At 38.6% G+C, this 19724-nt stretch overlaps 1 protein-coding gene across 6 annotated transcripts in view; it reads left to right on the top strand.

Annotated features, from left to right (window-relative positions):
- The window catches only part of TPK1 (thiamin pyrophosphokinase 1), a 404677-nt gene extending 387862 nt beyond the window's left edge, over positions 1 to 16815 (top strand). For all 6 annotated transcript variants that reach the window (XM_017893766.1, XM_017893767.1, XM_017893762.1 and 3 more), the window contains one exon: positions 15174 to 16815. In XM_017893766.1, coding sequence (XP_017749255.1) covers positions 15174 to 15292 — 119 coding nt within the window. In that variant the 3' untranslated portion in view covers positions 15293 to 16815. The remainder of the gene's footprint in view (positions 1 to 15173) is intronic.
- The last annotated feature ends 2909 nt before the right edge of the window (positions 16816 to 19724 follow it).

The following is a 19724-nucleotide window of genomic DNA, read 5'->3' as shown; positions in this document are numbered from 1 at the left end:
ATCCATCACATTTCTCCAGATGGTTCAGATGTTTTAGAAAGAATAAGGGGGAGGATATCTGCTTTCCCAGATTGCTTCCTGCAAAGAGTGTCATTGATCAAGAGAAGAAAGGTGAGAGGTCAAAATGGTAGCCATCAAGAGGGTTCCATCCAATATTGAGTGGACCACAATGAGTAGGTAAGACCCTAGTCATCAATAAGGTGCCATAAGGGTCTGAATCAGAGGCTCCCCCGAAACCCCCAACAACTAGATACCACCGATGGCATCAAAGGAACAGGGAGGAGCCAGGTATCTTTCATGTCTTTCAGGCTAGATACTCACAAGGAATATAGGATTGTTTTTTTCTTATTAAGAATACAGAAAAGCTATCTCAAGCCATTTCTACACATACATACTAGTTGTGATTTAACAGGCTTTTTAAAAAATTCATTCCATTTTAGTAGACTTTTTACCAAATTGATTAGAGTTGTAAATTTGTCTATACATACCAAGTAAATATGACTTCCTAACCTGCAGCTTTGATATAATCTAAGTTTGTACAAACTGCACAACTCAGCTTTTGAGGAATGATTTTTTTAGTATAAAAACAAAATTGCCACTCTCCATCCCTATCTCCAAATACTTCAAAATGAATGTTTTTTCTGCATAGAAAGTTTGTAATCATCTTATCTTTGGTGTAATTGATGTCTGATATATTGATATTCTTTTAGTTGCAAATATAGCCATTCATAACAAGTGAATTTTTTTCTTCTCTAACAATATAGGTCTATTTTCCTAAACCATAAATAAAGGCTCTGTAGTTAGCCTGTCTTCTATACCATGAAATAATCTTGCCATGTCAGCAATGAAAGTGGATTAACTGAAATTTCACCTTTAATTTTTATCTAATGTGTTTACTACCGATACAGCAAAATGTTTGTGCTAAAAGCCAAGTATTGACCCATGCCTTAGCAGCTAAGCCTATGTGGCCATTTCCTCATTCCTCCCTGTCTAGACTGTTAATACTACTTCATTAAATAATGGCTGACACAACAAAAGAAACACTCCTATAGATAGTGGTTTATAAATGGAATTGGTGCATTTTCTAAATAAGAAAATGCAGTACAGAGTGCTTCAGTTAAGTACATTGCGTCCTGTGGTCAGTAGCTTACACAAAAGTCAAGGATGAGAAACTTCTGGATCCATTTCACCACTGGCTTAAAGCCTGTGACGCTAGTCAATCTACATGAATCACTAAGCTTTAGGAAAAAATAGGTAACACAGCCACATGTTCAAGCAATTCAAATATTCAGTATGTAGTTTTAATCATTTAACTTTGCTTAGCTAATCCAAAAATTCTTGAGGAGCCAACCAATTTGTTAAACCCTTAATTTGACTTTGAGTTTTTAAAATTTATTATTATTTTTTTAATATAGAGACAGGGTCTCACTATGTTGCCAGGCTGGTCTCAAACTCCTGGCCTCAAGTGATCCTCCCACCTCAGCCTCCAAAGTGCTGGGATTATAGATGGGAGGCACTGTGCCTGGCCCATAGTTTGATTTTGTTATAGTAGAGAATACACTGAGCTACAGGTCAACAGACTTGAATTTTAGTTCTGGGCATCCTAGGTCAATAAGGTATCTTTAACTTGTTTCCCTGTTTTGAAATAAAGTGTTTGGATATTATATCCATGGCTCTTTAAATACATTCTCTGAAGCACTGAAGACCTAGCCAGTTCCCTAAAACCAATTTGGTTTGGTTATGAGGTAAAGTCAAGTGAATAGAACTCTGAGCCTAGCACTTTAAATTGGTTAAAGTAGGAGCAGCCACACTGTTACCTGTATTAAACCACTGAACTAAATAATAGATAAGGATTCTTCCAGATCAGATATTCTATAATAAAGGAAGTTAGACCAAGTCATATTTCTGCCCACAAGGAGCTTATAATCTAATTGATAGAAAAAAAAAATTACTTGAACATTTAATGTGTAAGATAGTATTACACATGTCAGCATTCCACAATGATATAGTAAAATGCTAAGTAGAAGGTTATAAATGTGAGGCTGGGATAATATGCAACTTTGCATGCAGATAGTTAATGCAAAGAAGGTTCATCAAAAAAAGAGAAGTTCAGGCTGTCATCAGGAAAAAGTCCATGGTATGAGTATTGAAAAATTGATTATTATAACTAGAACGAGAAAGAGAATATATTAATTGTGAATTAAAGTAGCTTGTTTCTAAGAATGGCTAATATTTTCAGACTTGTTAGAATATTCATATAGGAAGATGACAGCTATTCCTAACATGAAATATTATTATTGTATATCAGCAAGGGGAAATTAAAAATGAAAATAGGTCATGATGAAATATATTAGGAGCAAGCATGTATATTTATAGGTTTATGGACAAAGTCTAAGACATTGCTTCATTACCTTTGCTATAACAAATCATATCTGTTAATACTAGACCATTTGAACGTAAATCAAATGATGTTTTTCCCAAAAGGCAGTGGTCAGACTCTCACTAAATGAAATTCTGTTCTAAAAACAGCCATATGATTGAATGGATTCTGCTTGATGGTAAACACTCATCTCCTATTTCTGTGTTGTAAATATTTTTCCACAAGACAGTGAAAAGCCACTATGACCATTGAGATTTCATTTTCGGGACTCTCACAGTTTCAGGCTGAGGTATAAGAAAGACCATCTATTATTAAGGGAGTAGAGGTCAAGTCACGCTGGTGGCCCTCGTAGGGTAAAGCAGGGGTTGGGGAGGGGCTGGTGCAGGAGGGTGGCAGGAGATCTGGAGGAGCTAGAGTGGCAGGTACTCGCTGTGACAGGGAATCTCAAGTGGAGTGGGCGGTGCAGCCAAAGAGGAAAGCAGGGCACCCGGTAGGGACACAGGCAGCAGGGAAGATGCCTTTGTGAAAGGAGCGGAAATTTCATCAGCAGGAGGTGGCCTGAGTGGACCAGTTGGTCTGGCTGAATTGATCAAGATTGAGCCAGAATCTTAGAGGGATTTACATGGCAAATCTTTCAGAACTTCACAAGGGCTTTTTGTAAATTCAAGGATTCAGTCATCTGGTTAATTTGACTAGATCTTCCCAAGCACAAATAAATGGAAAATTGACTTCTAATAGTACCTAAACTTCACTCCGATATTTCTGGCCTTTGAACTTTACCAAAGGTAACCTCCCAGGTGCTCAGAGAAAGGAAAATTTAAGATAATACATGGAGGAGAATAGACTAGACAAGGTCATGCAGAAATTAAATCAGAAAGCTCTTACTTCACAAGCAGGGAATCGAAACCAGACCACCAGTATGAAAGGGCAAAGCCTGAGCTACAGCATAGGGCAGTCTTCACTGTTCTTCCCAGAAGGAATCTAGAGTAGTTAATTGTGAGCTTACAAAGGCTTTTAACTACTCAAGATAATTTTTAGAGCTAATTATGACATAAACCCTAAAATTCCCGTTTCCTGGCAGGCAGAGACCAAGAGAAAGTACTGCCACATGGTAACAAGGTCAAGCTCCCAAGGACATAAAACAAGATGGAGGTAAACAGTGATTTTTTTTTATTTTTTTTTTTGAGAGGGAGTCTTGGTCTGTTGCCCAGGCTGGAGTGCAGTGGCGCAATCTCGGCTCACTGCAACTCCTGGGTTCACACTATTCTCCTGCCTCAGCCTCCCAAGTAGCTGGGACTACAGGCACCTGCCACCACACCTGGCTAATTATTTTGTATTTTTAGTAGAAACGGGGTTTCACCATGTTAGCCAGGATGGTCTCTATCTCCTGACCTCGTGATCCGCCTGCCTCAGCCTCCCAAAGTGCTGGGATTACAGGCGTGAGCCACCACACTCGGCCAGTAAACAGTGATTTTTACCATTCAGTCAACCGTTTGCACAGAGAGAGAGAAGCCAGAAACCTGACTGGTAAGAAATTCTTATCCTTTTGCCGGCATGCCAGGCTTCTGGGTTCTCTCCCTGAGCGGCCCTCGTGACTGAGCTTGCCACACCATTGCGCTGGGGCAAAGCCGCATCAGAAAGGAAAATTATATTTTTCTGTTCTGGGCAGAGTGAAATATGTGTGACAAAAACATAGATGTTCGCTACTCTGATGAGCACCCAATATCAAACTGGCAAGGCTCAAATTTGCCCCTGGTTGGGCTCCATCATTGTTAATCCAACCTCCGACCAGTAGTTTCAACCTGTGGTCTCTGGGCAAGATGGTTTCCCTGAATAATAGAAAAGATAAGAAAGGGAAAGGAGAGAGAGAGACAAGCATTGCCTGAGGCAGGGTGGGGAAGGCGAAATGATTAGGGAGGCCAGAGAACGACCCACCCGTTGCCAGGACACTGGAAAAAAAAGTTCAGGTGGCTGCTTCTAGGTAGTGAAGGGACCTTTTCCAGCAGTCCTGTCATCTCTCAAGTTTACCCTTTTAGGGAGGAAAAAGCTCCCCATGTCCCACTATCCTGTACATGCCTAATTCTGTCACCCACGGTTGTCAGCAAAGAGTGCAAGGCAGATTATTCTAAAGAGAATAGCAGTTGACATGTTGTAGTGCCAAACCCGTTCTTAGACAAAAGGGACTTTACTGAGAACCCTCATTTTTAAAATGTACTTCAAATGCATTGTTGTTCATTCGGAACATTCCACTGTAGGTTATCTTTAGTAAGATTTTGCTGTTTCTGTAAGACTTCACTGCCTCCCAGGCCTAAAGTATAAGCCAGAAAGAACTTGGTTTTCCAGAAACTAAGGATCCCAGTTTTACCTAAAGTATCGGCCTTATGCCCAGGTTCTCTTGATTAACTTAGCCAGTGATTTTTTTTTCCTACCTAAGTGTAAAAAAATTAAACAAAGGGGTATAACACAAAAATCTGATTTTCAAAAGCCACATTTTATAACTCCTGCAATATTACTGCTTACTACCAGTTCCTTTCTGACCCAGCCAGATGTAAGAGGCCTCTAACTGGATCCAAGCCAGTTAATTCCCAGATCAAATCAATTCCTGGACCCAGGCCAGTTTCTGTCACCACTCCAAACCCAGTTTGGGTCAGAAATTTGCTCAAAGAAACTCAGAGAGCTCAAAACACAAATCCGTGGAGCTCCAAAATCCAAGGGGGAGCTTACCCATGATCCCCAGCGGCTGTGAGAGATCAGTGGAGCTCCAAAATCCAAGGGGGAGCTTACCCATGATCCCCAGCAGCTGTGAGAGATCAGTGGACACAGTGGGTCCTGCAGGTACCTTGCGTGTTCACTCAGCGCTGCTGGGGGTCGCTAGAAGCTCCACTTTGGATCCCGCTTCTGACACCATCTGATAAAAGTAAAACTTCAGCTGAATTAAATTTAAAAGAGTTCTATTGAGCAGTGAACGACTCGCGAATCTGGCAGCCCCCGGAATCACAGCAGATTCACAGAGACTCTGTTGACTGGTAAATTCTAAAAGGGCATGGATTATGTCTCTTTAGCTTATTTGTATAGATACCACCTGCAGGTTTGAGATTGATGTTAAGTAATCACTCTGTGCTACCGCACATGTTCCTCTCTTTCTTCACTTTTCTATGCCATTTCTGTTTGTTCGATGTACTTGTAATAATCTCCGTTGACATTTGAAGGATAGAAGCAAATGCCACTTTAAAGCTTCCTTAGTGCAGATGAAATGATGATAATAATAAAACACATTTTCAACACTTTCCTGGAGAAGTCAAAGCTCTTCACAGACTTTAACTCCTTCATCTTCACAATAGCAGTATTAGAGATAACTGGGGACAGGTGTTATTGGCATTTTACAAATGGATGCTGAGGTCACCTGAGGGACTTTTAACAGAAGTCAAAATATGACAGTGAAAAGTTCAAGTCTCTGTTTTCAGGGATGGCACTGAGGCCCACCAGTACAAAATGACTTGCCTTACTCTACAGCCGGGCAGCAACAGATGAGGATAACTGCGACTCAGTCATCTTTGGCATCTGCAGGTCATAATTCTCACCCCTGTGGAATGGTTTGGAGGCAGGCCAGTGTCCACAGGAGGCAACACCAAGACACAGGATTTGAAGGCAACAGAGCAAAGTAAATCAGTTCAGAACAGCCTGCGGACAGCCTTTCTCTTCTTTGAACACACGTTTAAATGTGATACTGACTTTCCACACTGAAAATTTTCACGGAGTTCTACACAGATCATTCACTTTACCACTAATAATTAATGCAAATAGGTCACAGTCTGTGGATTTGGACTGTGGTTCTCATTTTATAAGCCCAGTAAGCTTCTCTTTTTTCTTAAAGCAACTCTGATTGGCTCTTTAACTGGAATATGGGGCCTTTTATGAGTAGAACATGTTGATGACATAATACATTAGGGAATTCTCTTTAACAAATAAAAAGAGCGATTTTATTTATTTTAGAAAGGGCTAAACGTTTGAAAGTCATGATCTTTGTAAACATTTTCTAGCTGGCATAATTAGTTTTGACTCCTCCAAGCAGCAGCATTTTCCTGGTCTAATTGTTTTTCGATCAACAGGCTGAGTCATAACACAGAAAATGTAGAGAAGGAAGAATAATTGAACATCAGAAGCCTTCTAATGCCTTCCAGCCCTCATCCAAGGGCAAGGGAAATGTGACTTCCAAGAGAGATGAAGATAAATGCAGCCAGTTTCAAACAGAATTATAATAGCCCTTCCTTGGACATTTGAGTTCAAGGAAGGATTAGTTGTCAGGAGAGGGAGGTGATGAGTGTTCACCTTGGGAAGAGTCTTAGCAGATCAGGGTTTTGAGAGATAAGGCCCAAAAAGAAAGCACAGCTGATGGCTTGTTATCAGAGACATGCATAACAATAAGTCTCGCTCTTATCATTTTTACAAGCACTAAGAAGTTCTGGTAGACACTGCACGTTAATTTCCAGGCCTCCTGCATCAATGAGTGGAAGTAAAGGCTGTCCTTGGTGAGCTTCAATGAGTTGACAAAGGAAGGGTCCTCACCACACACAGGCTGTGTGCTCAGCATCTCTCTCTATGCTTTTCCAAGAAGCTGCAATGCAGATATATCACAGACTAGATAATTTCTTCCTGAATTTGGCACATTTTTTTTTTTTCAACTTGGATTTATTTTGATGCACTTTAAATCAATGAACATTTCTTAATGCTTTGCGATGGCATTACTTCGGCTTTCAGGGAAACCAAGGGTGAACCAGGAGGGAAACACTTCCCTTCATAAGTTGCTAGCCTTTCTGCCCAAATTTTTTTTCCCAGATTGTAATGTGGAATTTTAATATTGAATAACTTCAAACCTGCAGAAAAACTGAAGGGACAGTATAGCAAAATCTGTATACCTTTCACTTAGATTCACCAAGTGCTAACATTTTTTTCTACATTTGCATTTATTTCTTTGTATGTTTACTAGGCCATTCTTGCATTGCTAAGAGACTGGGTAATTTATAAAGAAAAGAGGTTGAATTGGGCTTACGGTTCTGCAGGCAATACAGGAAGCATCGTGCCAGTATCTGCTTTCTGGGAAGGCCTCGGGAAGCTTTTCCCCATGGCAAAAGGCAAGGCAGGAGCAGGCACTCCCCATAGGGAAATCAGGAGCAAGAGAGAGATTGTGGGGAAGGTGCCATGCACTTTTAAATGACCAGATCTTGAGAGAACTCACTATCTGAAAGACAGCACCACGCCACGAGGGATCCACCCTCATAACCCAAAAACCTCCCACCAGGCCCTTCCTCCAGCATCAGAGATTACAATTCAACATGAGATTTGGGCAGGGACAAATCTCTAAACAATATAATATGTGAGTATGAGTGTATGTGCATTACGTTCTGAACTATTTGAAAATAAGTTGGAGACGTGATGATAATAATAAACACCTAAAATTCTTCAGCTTGTATCTCCTAGGAATGAGGTCATTCTCCTGCATAACTACAGTGGTATTATCTACTCCCAAAATGTAACATTGATGGAATAATAGTGTACAGTCCATATTCTTACTCTCCAAGTGTCCCAGTAGTGCTCTTTATGACTTTTTAAAATCTGGAGTCTACTAAAAAAACATGTATTTAGTTGTCATATCTGTTTAGTCTGTTTTAATCTAGAAAAGTCCCTTCACTGTTTCAGTCTTTCATGACACTGACAGCTTTTAAGAGTTCAGGCCCACTAACCTGTCATCTGCCCCGCATTCTGCATTTGTCTATGGTTTCCCCATGATTCAATTCAGGTCAGGCATTTTTGGCCAAAAGTATTAATGGGTGATGTTGTATTCAACCCTAGCATCATAGCAGGAGGCACATGATATCAGTATGACCTTTTATTGGTGATGCTAAGGTTGATCATTTAGCTAAGATTGGACTCATGAGATCTCTCTGCTACCTTTTTTTCTTTTGAAATTAAAAGCAATACGTGGAATACTGCATTGGAACTGGGTTCTATCCTTCTCCTCCACATTTTACCCAGTAGTTTTAGCATCCATCCATTGATGGTTCTTGCCTAAACTAGTTATTACATTGGTGGCTACAAATGGTGCCTTTCTAATTCTCTAATTCTGCCATTCCTTCCTTTAGTAGTTGGCCTTCTTCTGTAAAGAATAGATTTTCTTCTCTCCACTTGCTTTTGGCAGTTCATTATTCAATATATTATAATGCCTCTCTCTCAGGATTCTTTTCTAATGCCCCAAATTAGTTCCAGTCCTTGTGTCCTTTTGACAGGTCTACATCTGTTTTTGAGTACCCTCTTGCTTTCTGGAACAAGACGTTTCAAGCTCACTCTGTACTTTGCCTGGTTGAGACAAGGCATCTAAATAGTCAGCTTTAAATACAAAGTGTGTTCCAGGTAAGCAATCAGGTCATTTGTAAATAGAAAAGAGAATTTTTAATTTGGCCTGTAGCAGTTGGAGAATCAAAGAGTGGTACAGGGTAGAAAGTGACATTGAGTTTAGACTTGAAGGATAAAATATGCAGAGAAAAGTCAATTTGTTCCTGGAGGGAACATGTCAGAAATTTTCATAGAAGCAGGAAATTCCTGATCTATTCAAGGAATAGCAAGTAGCAGAGAGTGGCTGGCAAGGAAGTAGGAAGTAGCCAGATGACAAAGGGCCTTAAGTGTCATGCCAGGATATTTGGGCCAGGAAGAGGGAATGTGTTTGCTTTGTTTTGAACATTTCATTATAGGCAATTAAGGTTCACCCGTTATTCCTTCACAAGGGTTAGAGGAGTGGGAAGAGAAGGTAATAATTGGGAGAAAGGAGTACAATTATAAGATTATTTGTAATTAGAAGAAAAATTAGAAGATTATTTGCAAGTACAATTAGAAGATTATAGGTTTTTTTTTTTGTATAATGACTTCTTTTCCTCTGAGTAGATACCCAGTACTGGAATTGGAGACCATTATTCTAAGTGAAGTAACTCAGAAATGGAAAACCAAACATCAGATGTTCTCACTTATAAGTGGGAGCCAAGCTATGAGGATACAAAGGCATAAGAATGATACAGTGGACTTTGGGAACTTGAGGGTCTTGGGGGAAAGGGTGGGAGGTGGGTGAGGGATAAAAGACTACAAATTGGCTACAGTGTACATTGCTTGGGTGATGGGTGCACCAAAATCTCACAGATCACTACTAAAGAACTTATGTAACCAAACACCACCTGTTCTCCAAAAACCCATGGAAATAAATGAATAAAATAAAAATAAATAACTCCTTCCCCTTCAAAACAAAAAAAAAGGAAGATTATTTGCCACACGTCCAGGCAGGCAACTGTTTATTCTATACCTTATAGAATGTAGTATATATTCTCTTGGTAATTTTAAATTAGGTTTGCTTGGATTTGGGGTTTTTGGTTGTCCTTTCTACAGTTCCTACTAGATAGTTCTCAGCCCTCAAGTTGAAGGGCAGAGGACTGAGTCTGTCTTGCTGCTGAGCACATGTGAAGTATTTAAGTGTTTGTTGATCCGCTCACATCATGTTTAAATCACTCGAAATGATATTATGTGCTCACTTTGAATTTAATGTTCTCTTTATAACCTAGGACTCTGTGACTGCATATCTATATATGAAATGAAAATTAGTATCTGTATAATCAAACCAAAAAAAAATGTTCCTCTGAAAAAGCAGATAATTGAATCATAAATATAGTTCCTGCTTCAATAACCTAGAACTGCACTGTTCAATCCATGTAGTAACCACTAGCTATGTGTGGCCATTGAGTACTTAAAATGAGCCTTGTCCAAGTTGAGACATGCTGTAAATGGATTTCAGAGACTTAGTGTGAAAAGAATGTAAAAGACCTCAATTTTATATATTGATGATGTTAAAATGATTTGGGGTATATTGGGCTAAATAAAAAAGATATTAACATTTTCCCATTTTACTTTTTTAAGGTGGCTATTAGAAAATTTAGATTTGTGGATCACTTATTTTTATTTGGCAGTGCTGAGATAAATAAATGTATTTATTTTATAGATGGTCTCAAACTTGTGTTTCCTGAGATTCTAATAGAAATATAAGTACACAAAAGGCATGTACTCCACAGCTTTACATTAGGACTACTTTGAATTCTTGACTTCAAGAAAGTGAAAACACGACATATTGATTTTATTTTTGAAAATTGTCAAGAGCAGCCGTAAGTATAAATGCCATTTTATAAGAAACAAATTCATTAATAACGTTTCCCAGAATTCATATTTTACAGTATAAATTAGCAATTTTTAAAATATAATCTTTTGCCTCATGTGTGTACGTAAAGGACCTTCTTTAAAAATATTTGTCAAAATTAAAATGGTAAAGACCTATAATAGTGAACTGATGTTACAGACAGTATAGTTTTCTTTTCCTGGTAATGAAATCTGAGTCATATTTTCTTAATGTGTTGCCATTTCTCCAAATGGGCTAAGAATCCTCAGAAAGTAAATGGTGAGTGTAGACAGTGGTCCCATTATGCCTTAAATAGTTAGTGATGTCTAATATGTCTAACTTAACTCTCAGAACTTAACCTAATGTTCCAGAATAGTAGGGAGCCTTAAGATCCATCATAATGGGTTCATTAAGCATTTGTCTATATGAGATGTAAAGTATTCATTAAGTCTTAGAGTGATTTTTAGGCTCTCACTAACGCATCTCAAGTCTCTGTCAGGCTGCTGAAAGACAGCTCTGTACTTCAGCAAAAGAGACCAGCAACAGGTGTCTTCTTTAGAGCTCTTCAAAGAATCGCCTTAACCTCCCTTACTAACTTGTTAGTGTCTGACAACTTTTATTATCATCATAGCCTGTGATTTTAGCCTCTCTGAGCTTCATTTTCCTCATCTCTAAATGGAAGATAAAACCCGGCTCTGCTCTGAGTGCCTGGTGTACTGTAAGGACTCAGATCACATCTTGAATGAATGAGGATTATGCCCATCTCAAATAGCACCTCCCAGGCAAAGCTAGTTCACTCCATTTTTCCCTCAGGATTTATTGATTTTAGAAATGTTTCCATTCCCTTTTTAAATAACTTATTTATTTTTACAAAAGAACCAGCATCAATCTACAGATTCTTGGGAAACCAGGTCAGTGGGCGGGCCTCTAGGGATGCCAGTAGCCCCCCGACTGTCAAAGGCTTAACTTCCCTCTTTAATACACAACCCATCTTGGCTGCCAGGAAGGCACCTCTGCCCTCCTTGGGCTGCCTCATGCTTCTCTCCTGTCTACTGGGTTTGATTGTATATCTTTCTCTTTTACTAAAATGTGAGTCCTCACTTTAGTGAGGGCAGAGAAACTCATCCTTAAACCCTAGTGCCTGGCACAGAATGAGACTTTAATATCTATTAAATAAATGCATACGTATATGCAGGCCAAGGAATCACCTGAAATGATATTAAGTATTTCACAAAAGCTAGCCTGGAAAAGTTACGAGTGTACCTCATTCTACTTCTCAGCTGGCTAGAAACTAATCACTTGAATTCAGGCCTTTGCTAATTGTTCAGCTCATGACATCTCTCTTTTTGTTAACTTTAAAAGACAAACCTGGTCTATTTTATCGGCAGGATAACAGGAGAAAGCAAAGAAGATGGAAATTTCTTGAATATGTATCATATGTAAGATTGGCCACATCATCCATACAACTTCCCTGTGAAGTAGATATTTTCTACATTTTTACTGTTGATGACACAAGGCCAAAGAGTTTAAATAACTGAGTTTGTAAAGCTGGTGAATGGTAGAGCTGGGGTTTGAACCTAGGTCTAACTTACTAACTTCATCATGATGGAGTCATGCTCTTTGATAGAGAGATGCCTTTTCTATAAAAGCACCTGAGCAGAAAAGTCATGCAGGTGCACAGAGAATGAATGCCTCCCACTGTTGTTTTTCAGTGCCAAAAGTATCCGAGGCCTTGCATAGTACTCCTTCACACTTCCAGCTCCAATCAAGGAGCCACAGTTCACTAATGTACCTTGTGGAGGAAAGATGGGCAAGAAACCAGGGACAAATGGCCCCACTAACTGAAAAGAGTTGAATAATTGGTTTCCACCAATTTGCCAGCTCTTGCTTTGCGGTCCCCTGTCTTTCCAGCTTTAGAGAAAAGCTGGGAGGACATCACTGAAAACAATCGAACACAGAGTGCTAATTCTCATCCTTACCTTTGGGAAAGGAAACAGCCTGAGATAATGGATGAAAATTGTAAAATCTATGTTAATGTGCTTATCACACAAAGCATGGTTGCTTATAAGCTTGCACATAGATCCATAACTGGTTGTCTTTGAGCAACTATGGTTGGCTATAGTCTACTCTGCAAATAATGCGGGAAAAAATCCAAGTCGGACTTTCTGTAGTTCAGCCAGCTAAAGTGTTGATCAAATCCCCTAGGGTAGAAATGAAGAGGTAATTTGTTTTTCTGCTATCTGTATGCAGCTGTCTCTTTACTAGTTTCATGTACTTACGTCATGATTAGCCTTCAGATATTTGGGGTGAAGGAAATTCATCATAATTCCAAATGTTTTTCTTAATTTTTTTTTTTATTTTCTAAGGGACACTTTAAGGTTTTGTCCAAAATGATTCTGTGACTTGAAGAAAATATATTCCAAAATAATTGTAATGACATAGTAAATTAAAATTCATGACTTTGTCTCTCAACTTACTCATCTTAGTTTTCTGTCATTTTTATTGTACTTTCTATAAAGTTAGAGATAACCAACCACTAATCCAAACCAATTATTATCTTTAATTAATTATAACATAACTGGTCTTGTTGGAAGTTTAAATATTATAAAATAAAATAAAACATAATTTACAAGTATGGCTAACAGTGGCCTTGCTTAACTCAAATAAATGTTTCTTTCAAAAAAAAAATTGCATCGTCTTATGCCCAAATACAACCACTTTGATTATTTTCCCATTTGAAAATTAATTAGGTTACAACAGTGTCTTAGCAAACCCAATATGTATAATCTGGGTAGCTACCTCTGAAATTCTGAAATCCATAATCTGGCTTCAAAAATCAGAAAAGAATTTATATGCAGCTATCAACTTGAAGCACAATTTTGTACTCCTGTTCTTTGGGCCTAAGTAAAAACTAGGATTTTAATTGAGTTTCTCGAATCATATAATGTATGTGTCAAATTCAAGTGGGTTGTGCATGCATGGGTCTTCACAAGGAAGTTTCCACTTTAAAGTTGGCAGACCTGCTGAAGCACTCTAAATCGCCTTCACCATGAAGTGGTGTGAAGTGCTCCCTGACCCCTTCCCTCTTGGCTATTGGGAAAACCTTGAAACCCTAGGCCTGGGATAGGTCTCAGAAAGTACTTGGTAAACACCCAGTTCCAGGCAAGACCACCATTCAAGAGAGGTAGAGATTTCAATTGACTTTGCTGTGCATCCCTCAAAGATCACCACCCTGATCTACCAACTATGTTTAACAGTGTCTAGATCAATACATATTTTTGTGTATATCACCAGTGTTCAGAAACATCATCTCACAGAAGTCCTAAATGACTCATGAGTTAAGAGCTTCTTATATTGAGGTTCATATCAGGGCAATATTCACATGAGATTCACTCTGTATTACTGTGTAGTTTTACTTTTGTGTTTGCATTAGTAAAAACATTAACAACTATGAAAAATAATTTGAGTTTTAATAAATAAGCTGTGTGAACTGGTAATACTGACAATAGATTATCTTGCAGTACCTTTCCTGAATTTTTAAATCGCCTTTTCAAGATTTCCTCAGAAAGATAGGAGGCTCCCTCTAGTGGGAAGTGAGCATTGTAATTGATTGATTTCCCCCAAAGCAGTGTGTATAACTTCATAGGTTTTGTTTGAAGGAAAAGGACACTCTTCTGACTCTGATAGTTTGGGCTCCATAACATTTGTTCATTTTTCTCTCTGAATTTTAGTAAAGAAAATAATATTGGTTACCAAGCTTATAGGACAGTTGTGAGTTTAGAGTCATGCTGATGAAGTGAATTGCTCCTGCATCAGCAAAGAGATGTGAAGTTACCAATCTGTGCCTAGGCAGTAACTTGTTAGAGAATAAAAAATATGTATATGTATATATTTATGAAATGTATAAATATATAAATTCTAATCTTAATTCATAAGCCTTTTACTTTGATAAGTAGGTTAAAGGATTATCTTATCATCTCTTGCCCTCACTTTATAGCTGAGCTTAAGTGACTTGCTCAAGATTACACATTTGAAAGTCGTCTTTGACCTTTGAGTTTCTATTAATTTTTACAGAATGTAAGCTGTATTCCCTTTGGGTTTTCTTACTTTATGAGAAAACAATGACCAAAATCACATGTATTTTTTAGGTAATTTTCTATCCGTCTCATATCATTTCTACTTGAAGCTAAAACTACATCTTTATAGAGTATAATAACATATTAAATTTTAATTCTGAATTATCAAGAGAAACTAAAATTGTACCCAGGGAAGGAAGGAAGTTGCACATTACAAATACAGGTTTTGGTTTTGTAATTAGTAAAGGAAAAGAAAAGATTCTAATAAAATTTAATATTGAGAATGATATATAACCCAAAATGGCCAATAACCACTTCCAGGAAGAATGTTTACAGCAAGTTATAGAAATTTCCCATTTTAAAGCCATACATTATATATTTCACCTATCCCCCATTTATATATTTTTTATCAAAGTGTGTGCTTACTTGCTTTTTGGTAAGTGACACAGTTAATCTACACTGGAGGAAGAAAAAAATAGTTACTAATTTTTTTTCCCTTATTTTCTTACAGAAAATGATGTGCTTGCTTTTGGAACATTGGTCAGTACTTCCAATACCTATGACGGGTCTGGTGTTGTGACTGTGGAAACTGACCACCCACTCCTCTGGACCATGGCCATCAAAAACTAACCTGTCAACTGGCATCCATAAGTGTGCCTCTGCCTTATCTCATTTCTCAACGGTTCATTGCTCAACAAGAACGATTCACCTGGGTTTGCAGGAATCTAAACCTCTCTAGGGGAAGCCCACTGGGTTTAAAGATGTTAGTGTTTAGATAATACAGGTAACATAAATGGCAGATCTCAATTTTATAGTAGTGGGAAAGATACATGCTAAGAAAGCAAATAAGCTCCGTTACATTTGATTGGAACCTAATGGGAATCATTCCACTATACAATTCAGAACTGATGATTATTCTTATGTTATTAATCATTCCATTTATCCTAGAAAATTGTTTTTAATTTGAAGCAGAGATAATTGTTGAGGTTCCTCTTGGGAGTCTAGAACATCCTTAAATGTCTAACAACAAGGGCTACCTCTGAGTACCTTTTAGTATTAGTTTTCTGTATAAGATATATATTATCTTCTACTGAAAAATAATTCCTTTCAGATTGGGGTGTTGTAAGTGCACCAGGTCACTCTGACCTTATTACTGTCTTTGGTATTGTCTTTTTTAAATAAATCAAGAATCACTGACCTAATTGTTAAATTTAAAAATAGGTAGTTATTATAAGCAAAGAGAAATGATGTGAAAGATAAATGATGATCCATGGAGCCCTACTCACACATTAACCCCCCCAACATCACAACCTAGGTGGAAAAAGCTGTGCAGAGGAAACAAGCATAAATATCAAATTCGTTTCTGACATAGCTTAGACTGAAAAACTGTTGGTTCAAAGACCAGAAGTGTGCTCACATTACCAGAAAATGAGTTTGTCTATGGGGATACATGAACACCATACACTAAGGAGCCTAACTCCAAAGCCTGCATTCTCATCCTAGTCTGATATTCACCTAAGTTTCCGGACCCCTTTCCTCAGCTGTAAAATGGAAGCAGTTGGACTGATGGTGTCTGAGGTTCTTTCCCACACTGAAATTCTAAATTTTGACACTTAGCAATCATAGGGCTGATAATACACATAGTTACTGACTTAGCCTCAACAACCTGGTGCATCAAAATGTATTCACCTTTCTTTTGTAAAGAGACCATCTTCTATCTTCTTTCCACCTTTCTCTATGTTTTATGAAACCAACTGTTGACATACAAATCATGATTGAAGGAGAACCTGTCCAACATGTTTTATGTACACAAATCCCTATGTTGCTATAAGAAAAGTGACAGTAACTGTTTTCTTTTTGGTGCTATGACAGTGTGAGACTCAGGTTGTCTGTAGAGAATGAAAGAAGCAGTGACCCACGTGGCTGTGGCATTTTCAGCACTTGTCATTACTTTCTGCTTGACTGGAAGTTGAGACTCAGCCATGTTTCCATCTTCAGTTTCTGAAGACTAGTTATATATTCCTGACTCAAAATATATTCATAATATATAAAAGAAATATATCTATGATTTTAAAATTGTACTACCAAAGAATGCATGTTCTATTTGTCCTGAAAATGTTACCAGTGTTAATAAATGGATACTTATCAAAAAAAAAATATAGTTTCCTGAAGCTTAGTAAATACTGGGGGACAGGGGATTAAAAAAAAAAAAGCATTGAGGCTTATCTCACACCACCACCTGAGTATCAGGCTGTAGCTGTTGGGAGCCCGCAGAAGGAGTTCTCTTAAAACATAGACCACCATTTCCAGTTCCTGCCAGGCTACTGAGGAATTAGGTGCTGGTTTTAACCATACACATGTTGACAGGCCCGAGGGCCTCTTCCATTCTTGTCAAGGGAAGTGCTAACCTTCTCTCCTTTCATACAGCACTAGGTGCTGGTTTTATTACAGTCAGCCCTCCATATCAGTGGGTTCCACATCCATACATTCAGTCAATCCATCATGGATTGAAAATACTTGTAAAGAAAAGAACGGTTGCATCTGTCCTGAACACATAGAGACATTTTTCTTGTCATTATTTCCTAAATAATACAGTATAACAGCTGTTAGCATTTATATTGTGTTGGGGATTATAAGTAAACTAAAGATGATGTAACATACACGGGAGGATATACATAGGTTATATGCAAATACCACATCATTTTATATCAGGGACTTAAGTATCCCATCCACGGATTTTGGTATCTGCAGGTTGGAGGTTGGAGAGGTTGTCTTGGAACCAGTCCTTGGAGATACCAAGGAACTACTATATTTCCACCTTCCCATTCCTTAAAACTACCTAAGTGTGTCTTTCTCTTTCTGTGCTACCCCACCGTGGCAGTTAAGTATCCACATATTTTTATAATAATACAAGGCTGCAGATGGTGAGATCTCAGGTACACCCAGTGAACTATCTGAGCCTCCCAGGAAGTCCCTCTTCTCTCACTCCTGTTCAATTCAGATCCTGACCTGCAGCATGTAGCCATAAAAGAGACTGCAGGTTGGGCCCTGCTGGGAAAGTGACAGGTGCTCCTTGACCTTCTGACTCCAGTCACTTTCTTATTTCTATGGGTCAGATTTATAGCATTTAGAAATTTAGTTATTGCCACCCCCAAATGTCATCAGTCTTCCTAAATCACTGATTAGTGAAAACATGCTATGATCTCACTTCTTGTTAGAAAGCAGGGGAAATCTGAAAATGGCTGCATCTGTTGCAGCCTGGTTGAAATCACACATGACCATGATATGTAATAAGTTATATGTGTGGTTCGAGGAATTGGGGCTAGAGGGGGGCATGGGTGAGAATCACTCAGAGCAAAGAAGAGGTGGACACAGCCTGGGGCATTCATACAGGTAAATGCTCACACTTTTGTGTCACGCTTCTATGTGTGTGGAATGCATTTTGCGTTATGCTTCCGTGTGTGGCGCAGATCTTGCCTACTAGTGCTGCTCAGACTTTTCCACAGCTTTACTTGAACTGTGAAAATAAAGCAGCACATAGATGTGGCGTGATTGCGACTGATGATATATGCCAAGTCGGTACGCAGCAAGAAACTGTTCTTCTCTCCTCTAAGGCTCTGTCAGTATGAGAGGCGTACGGTCAGAATGGTGACTTTCAAACTATATTTACCGTGGCCCACTAGAAATACATCTGGTATACCTTGTGACCCAGTCCATAGACACACACAAACAATAAAACGTGTGTACTCCAATAATTTTATTCTCAATTGAAAAACATCCAGAAATATATTCTAGATTGGAAAAAGAGCACCTAAGGGCAGAGCAAAATGCATATAAGTACCTTTTTTAAAAGTGTGTGTGTATATAGGCAAGTGTTTTGCATTGAACATTCATTTTTTTTCCCATAAATTTAGGACAACAGGAGTGTAATTTTAAAAACTCTTTCCTGCCGGGCGCGGTGGCTCATGCCTGTAATCCCAGCACTTTGGGAGGCCGAGATGGGCGGATCACGAGGTCAGGAGATCGAGACCATCCTGGCTAACACGGTGAAACCCCGTCTCTACTAAAAAAGAAAATACAAAAAAAAACTAGCCGGGCAAGCTGGCGGGCGCCTATAGTCCCAGCTACTCGGGAGGCTGAGGCAGGAGAATGGTGTAAACCCGGGAGGCGGAGCTTGCAGTGAGCTGAGATCCCGCCACTGCACTCCAGCCTGGGTGACACAGCAAGACTCTGTCTCAAAAAATAAATATATATAAAAAATATAAAAAAATAAGAACTCTTTCCCATCAAAGAATTAAGATATCCCATTATTAAAATATTTTAAAAATATGTTTCAGAATTTAAATGATTTCAATAAATTATTTAAAACTGGCATATTTGAGCAAAAATGTATCTGGAGATATTTCACCTTATTTGCTCATAATTTAACCAAGGTCACACACAGAACATTTTTCTACTCCTGTTCTTGGTGTTTGTTTCACTGCCTTTATCACCAAACTAATAATAGTTTCTATTCTTACCTGTGTGTTAAGAGGAATAACCTACCAATGACAGCAGGTTCAATGTGATCCTATTTGGGAATAAAACAATCAACACAACTCTCTTAGGAAATGGGCAGGGGTATTCGATTATTTAAATTGTCTTTAGAGCATTCTATTCAAAATAAAATGAATTATCCCTATACCTGCGGAGATTAAAATTCTACAAGGTCAAGCCTTTCTTGGGAGTCACATACAGATTCGAAAATTCCTGGCATGTACAGTACAAGTTTGCCCTTCCTTGCCCACAGCAGATTTCACTTATCAATCATAATTTTCTTTTCTGATGAGCCCCAGCCTGAGCCTCAGCATCTATCTCAAAACAGTTCTCCAGGCAGCCTTGGTCAGTTAGTCTCCATTGGGTTGGCATCCCTGGAGGCTCACAGCGTGCACAAAACAGCTCTGGGTACAACACAGGAAAGAGGTCCTGGCAACATCACTCCTCTTCACAGGTCATGGGAAGTAAATAGATCCAAGGATTGTTTTCTAAGTACTTAATTGTACCGCCAAAAGCAAGGACTTTC

The sequence above is a fragment of the Rhinopithecus bieti genome, unplaced genomic scaffold (genome assembly GCF_001698545.2).
Source record: "Rhinopithecus bieti isolate Rb0 unplaced genomic scaffold, ASM169854v2 scaffold_23862, whole genome shotgun sequence".
Classification (NCBI taxonomy): domain Eukaryota; kingdom Metazoa; phylum Chordata; class Mammalia; order Primates; family Cercopithecidae; genus Rhinopithecus; species Rhinopithecus bieti.
Note: the sequence above shows the minus strand (reverse complement) of the source record. Positions and strands in the feature narration are given on the sequence as shown.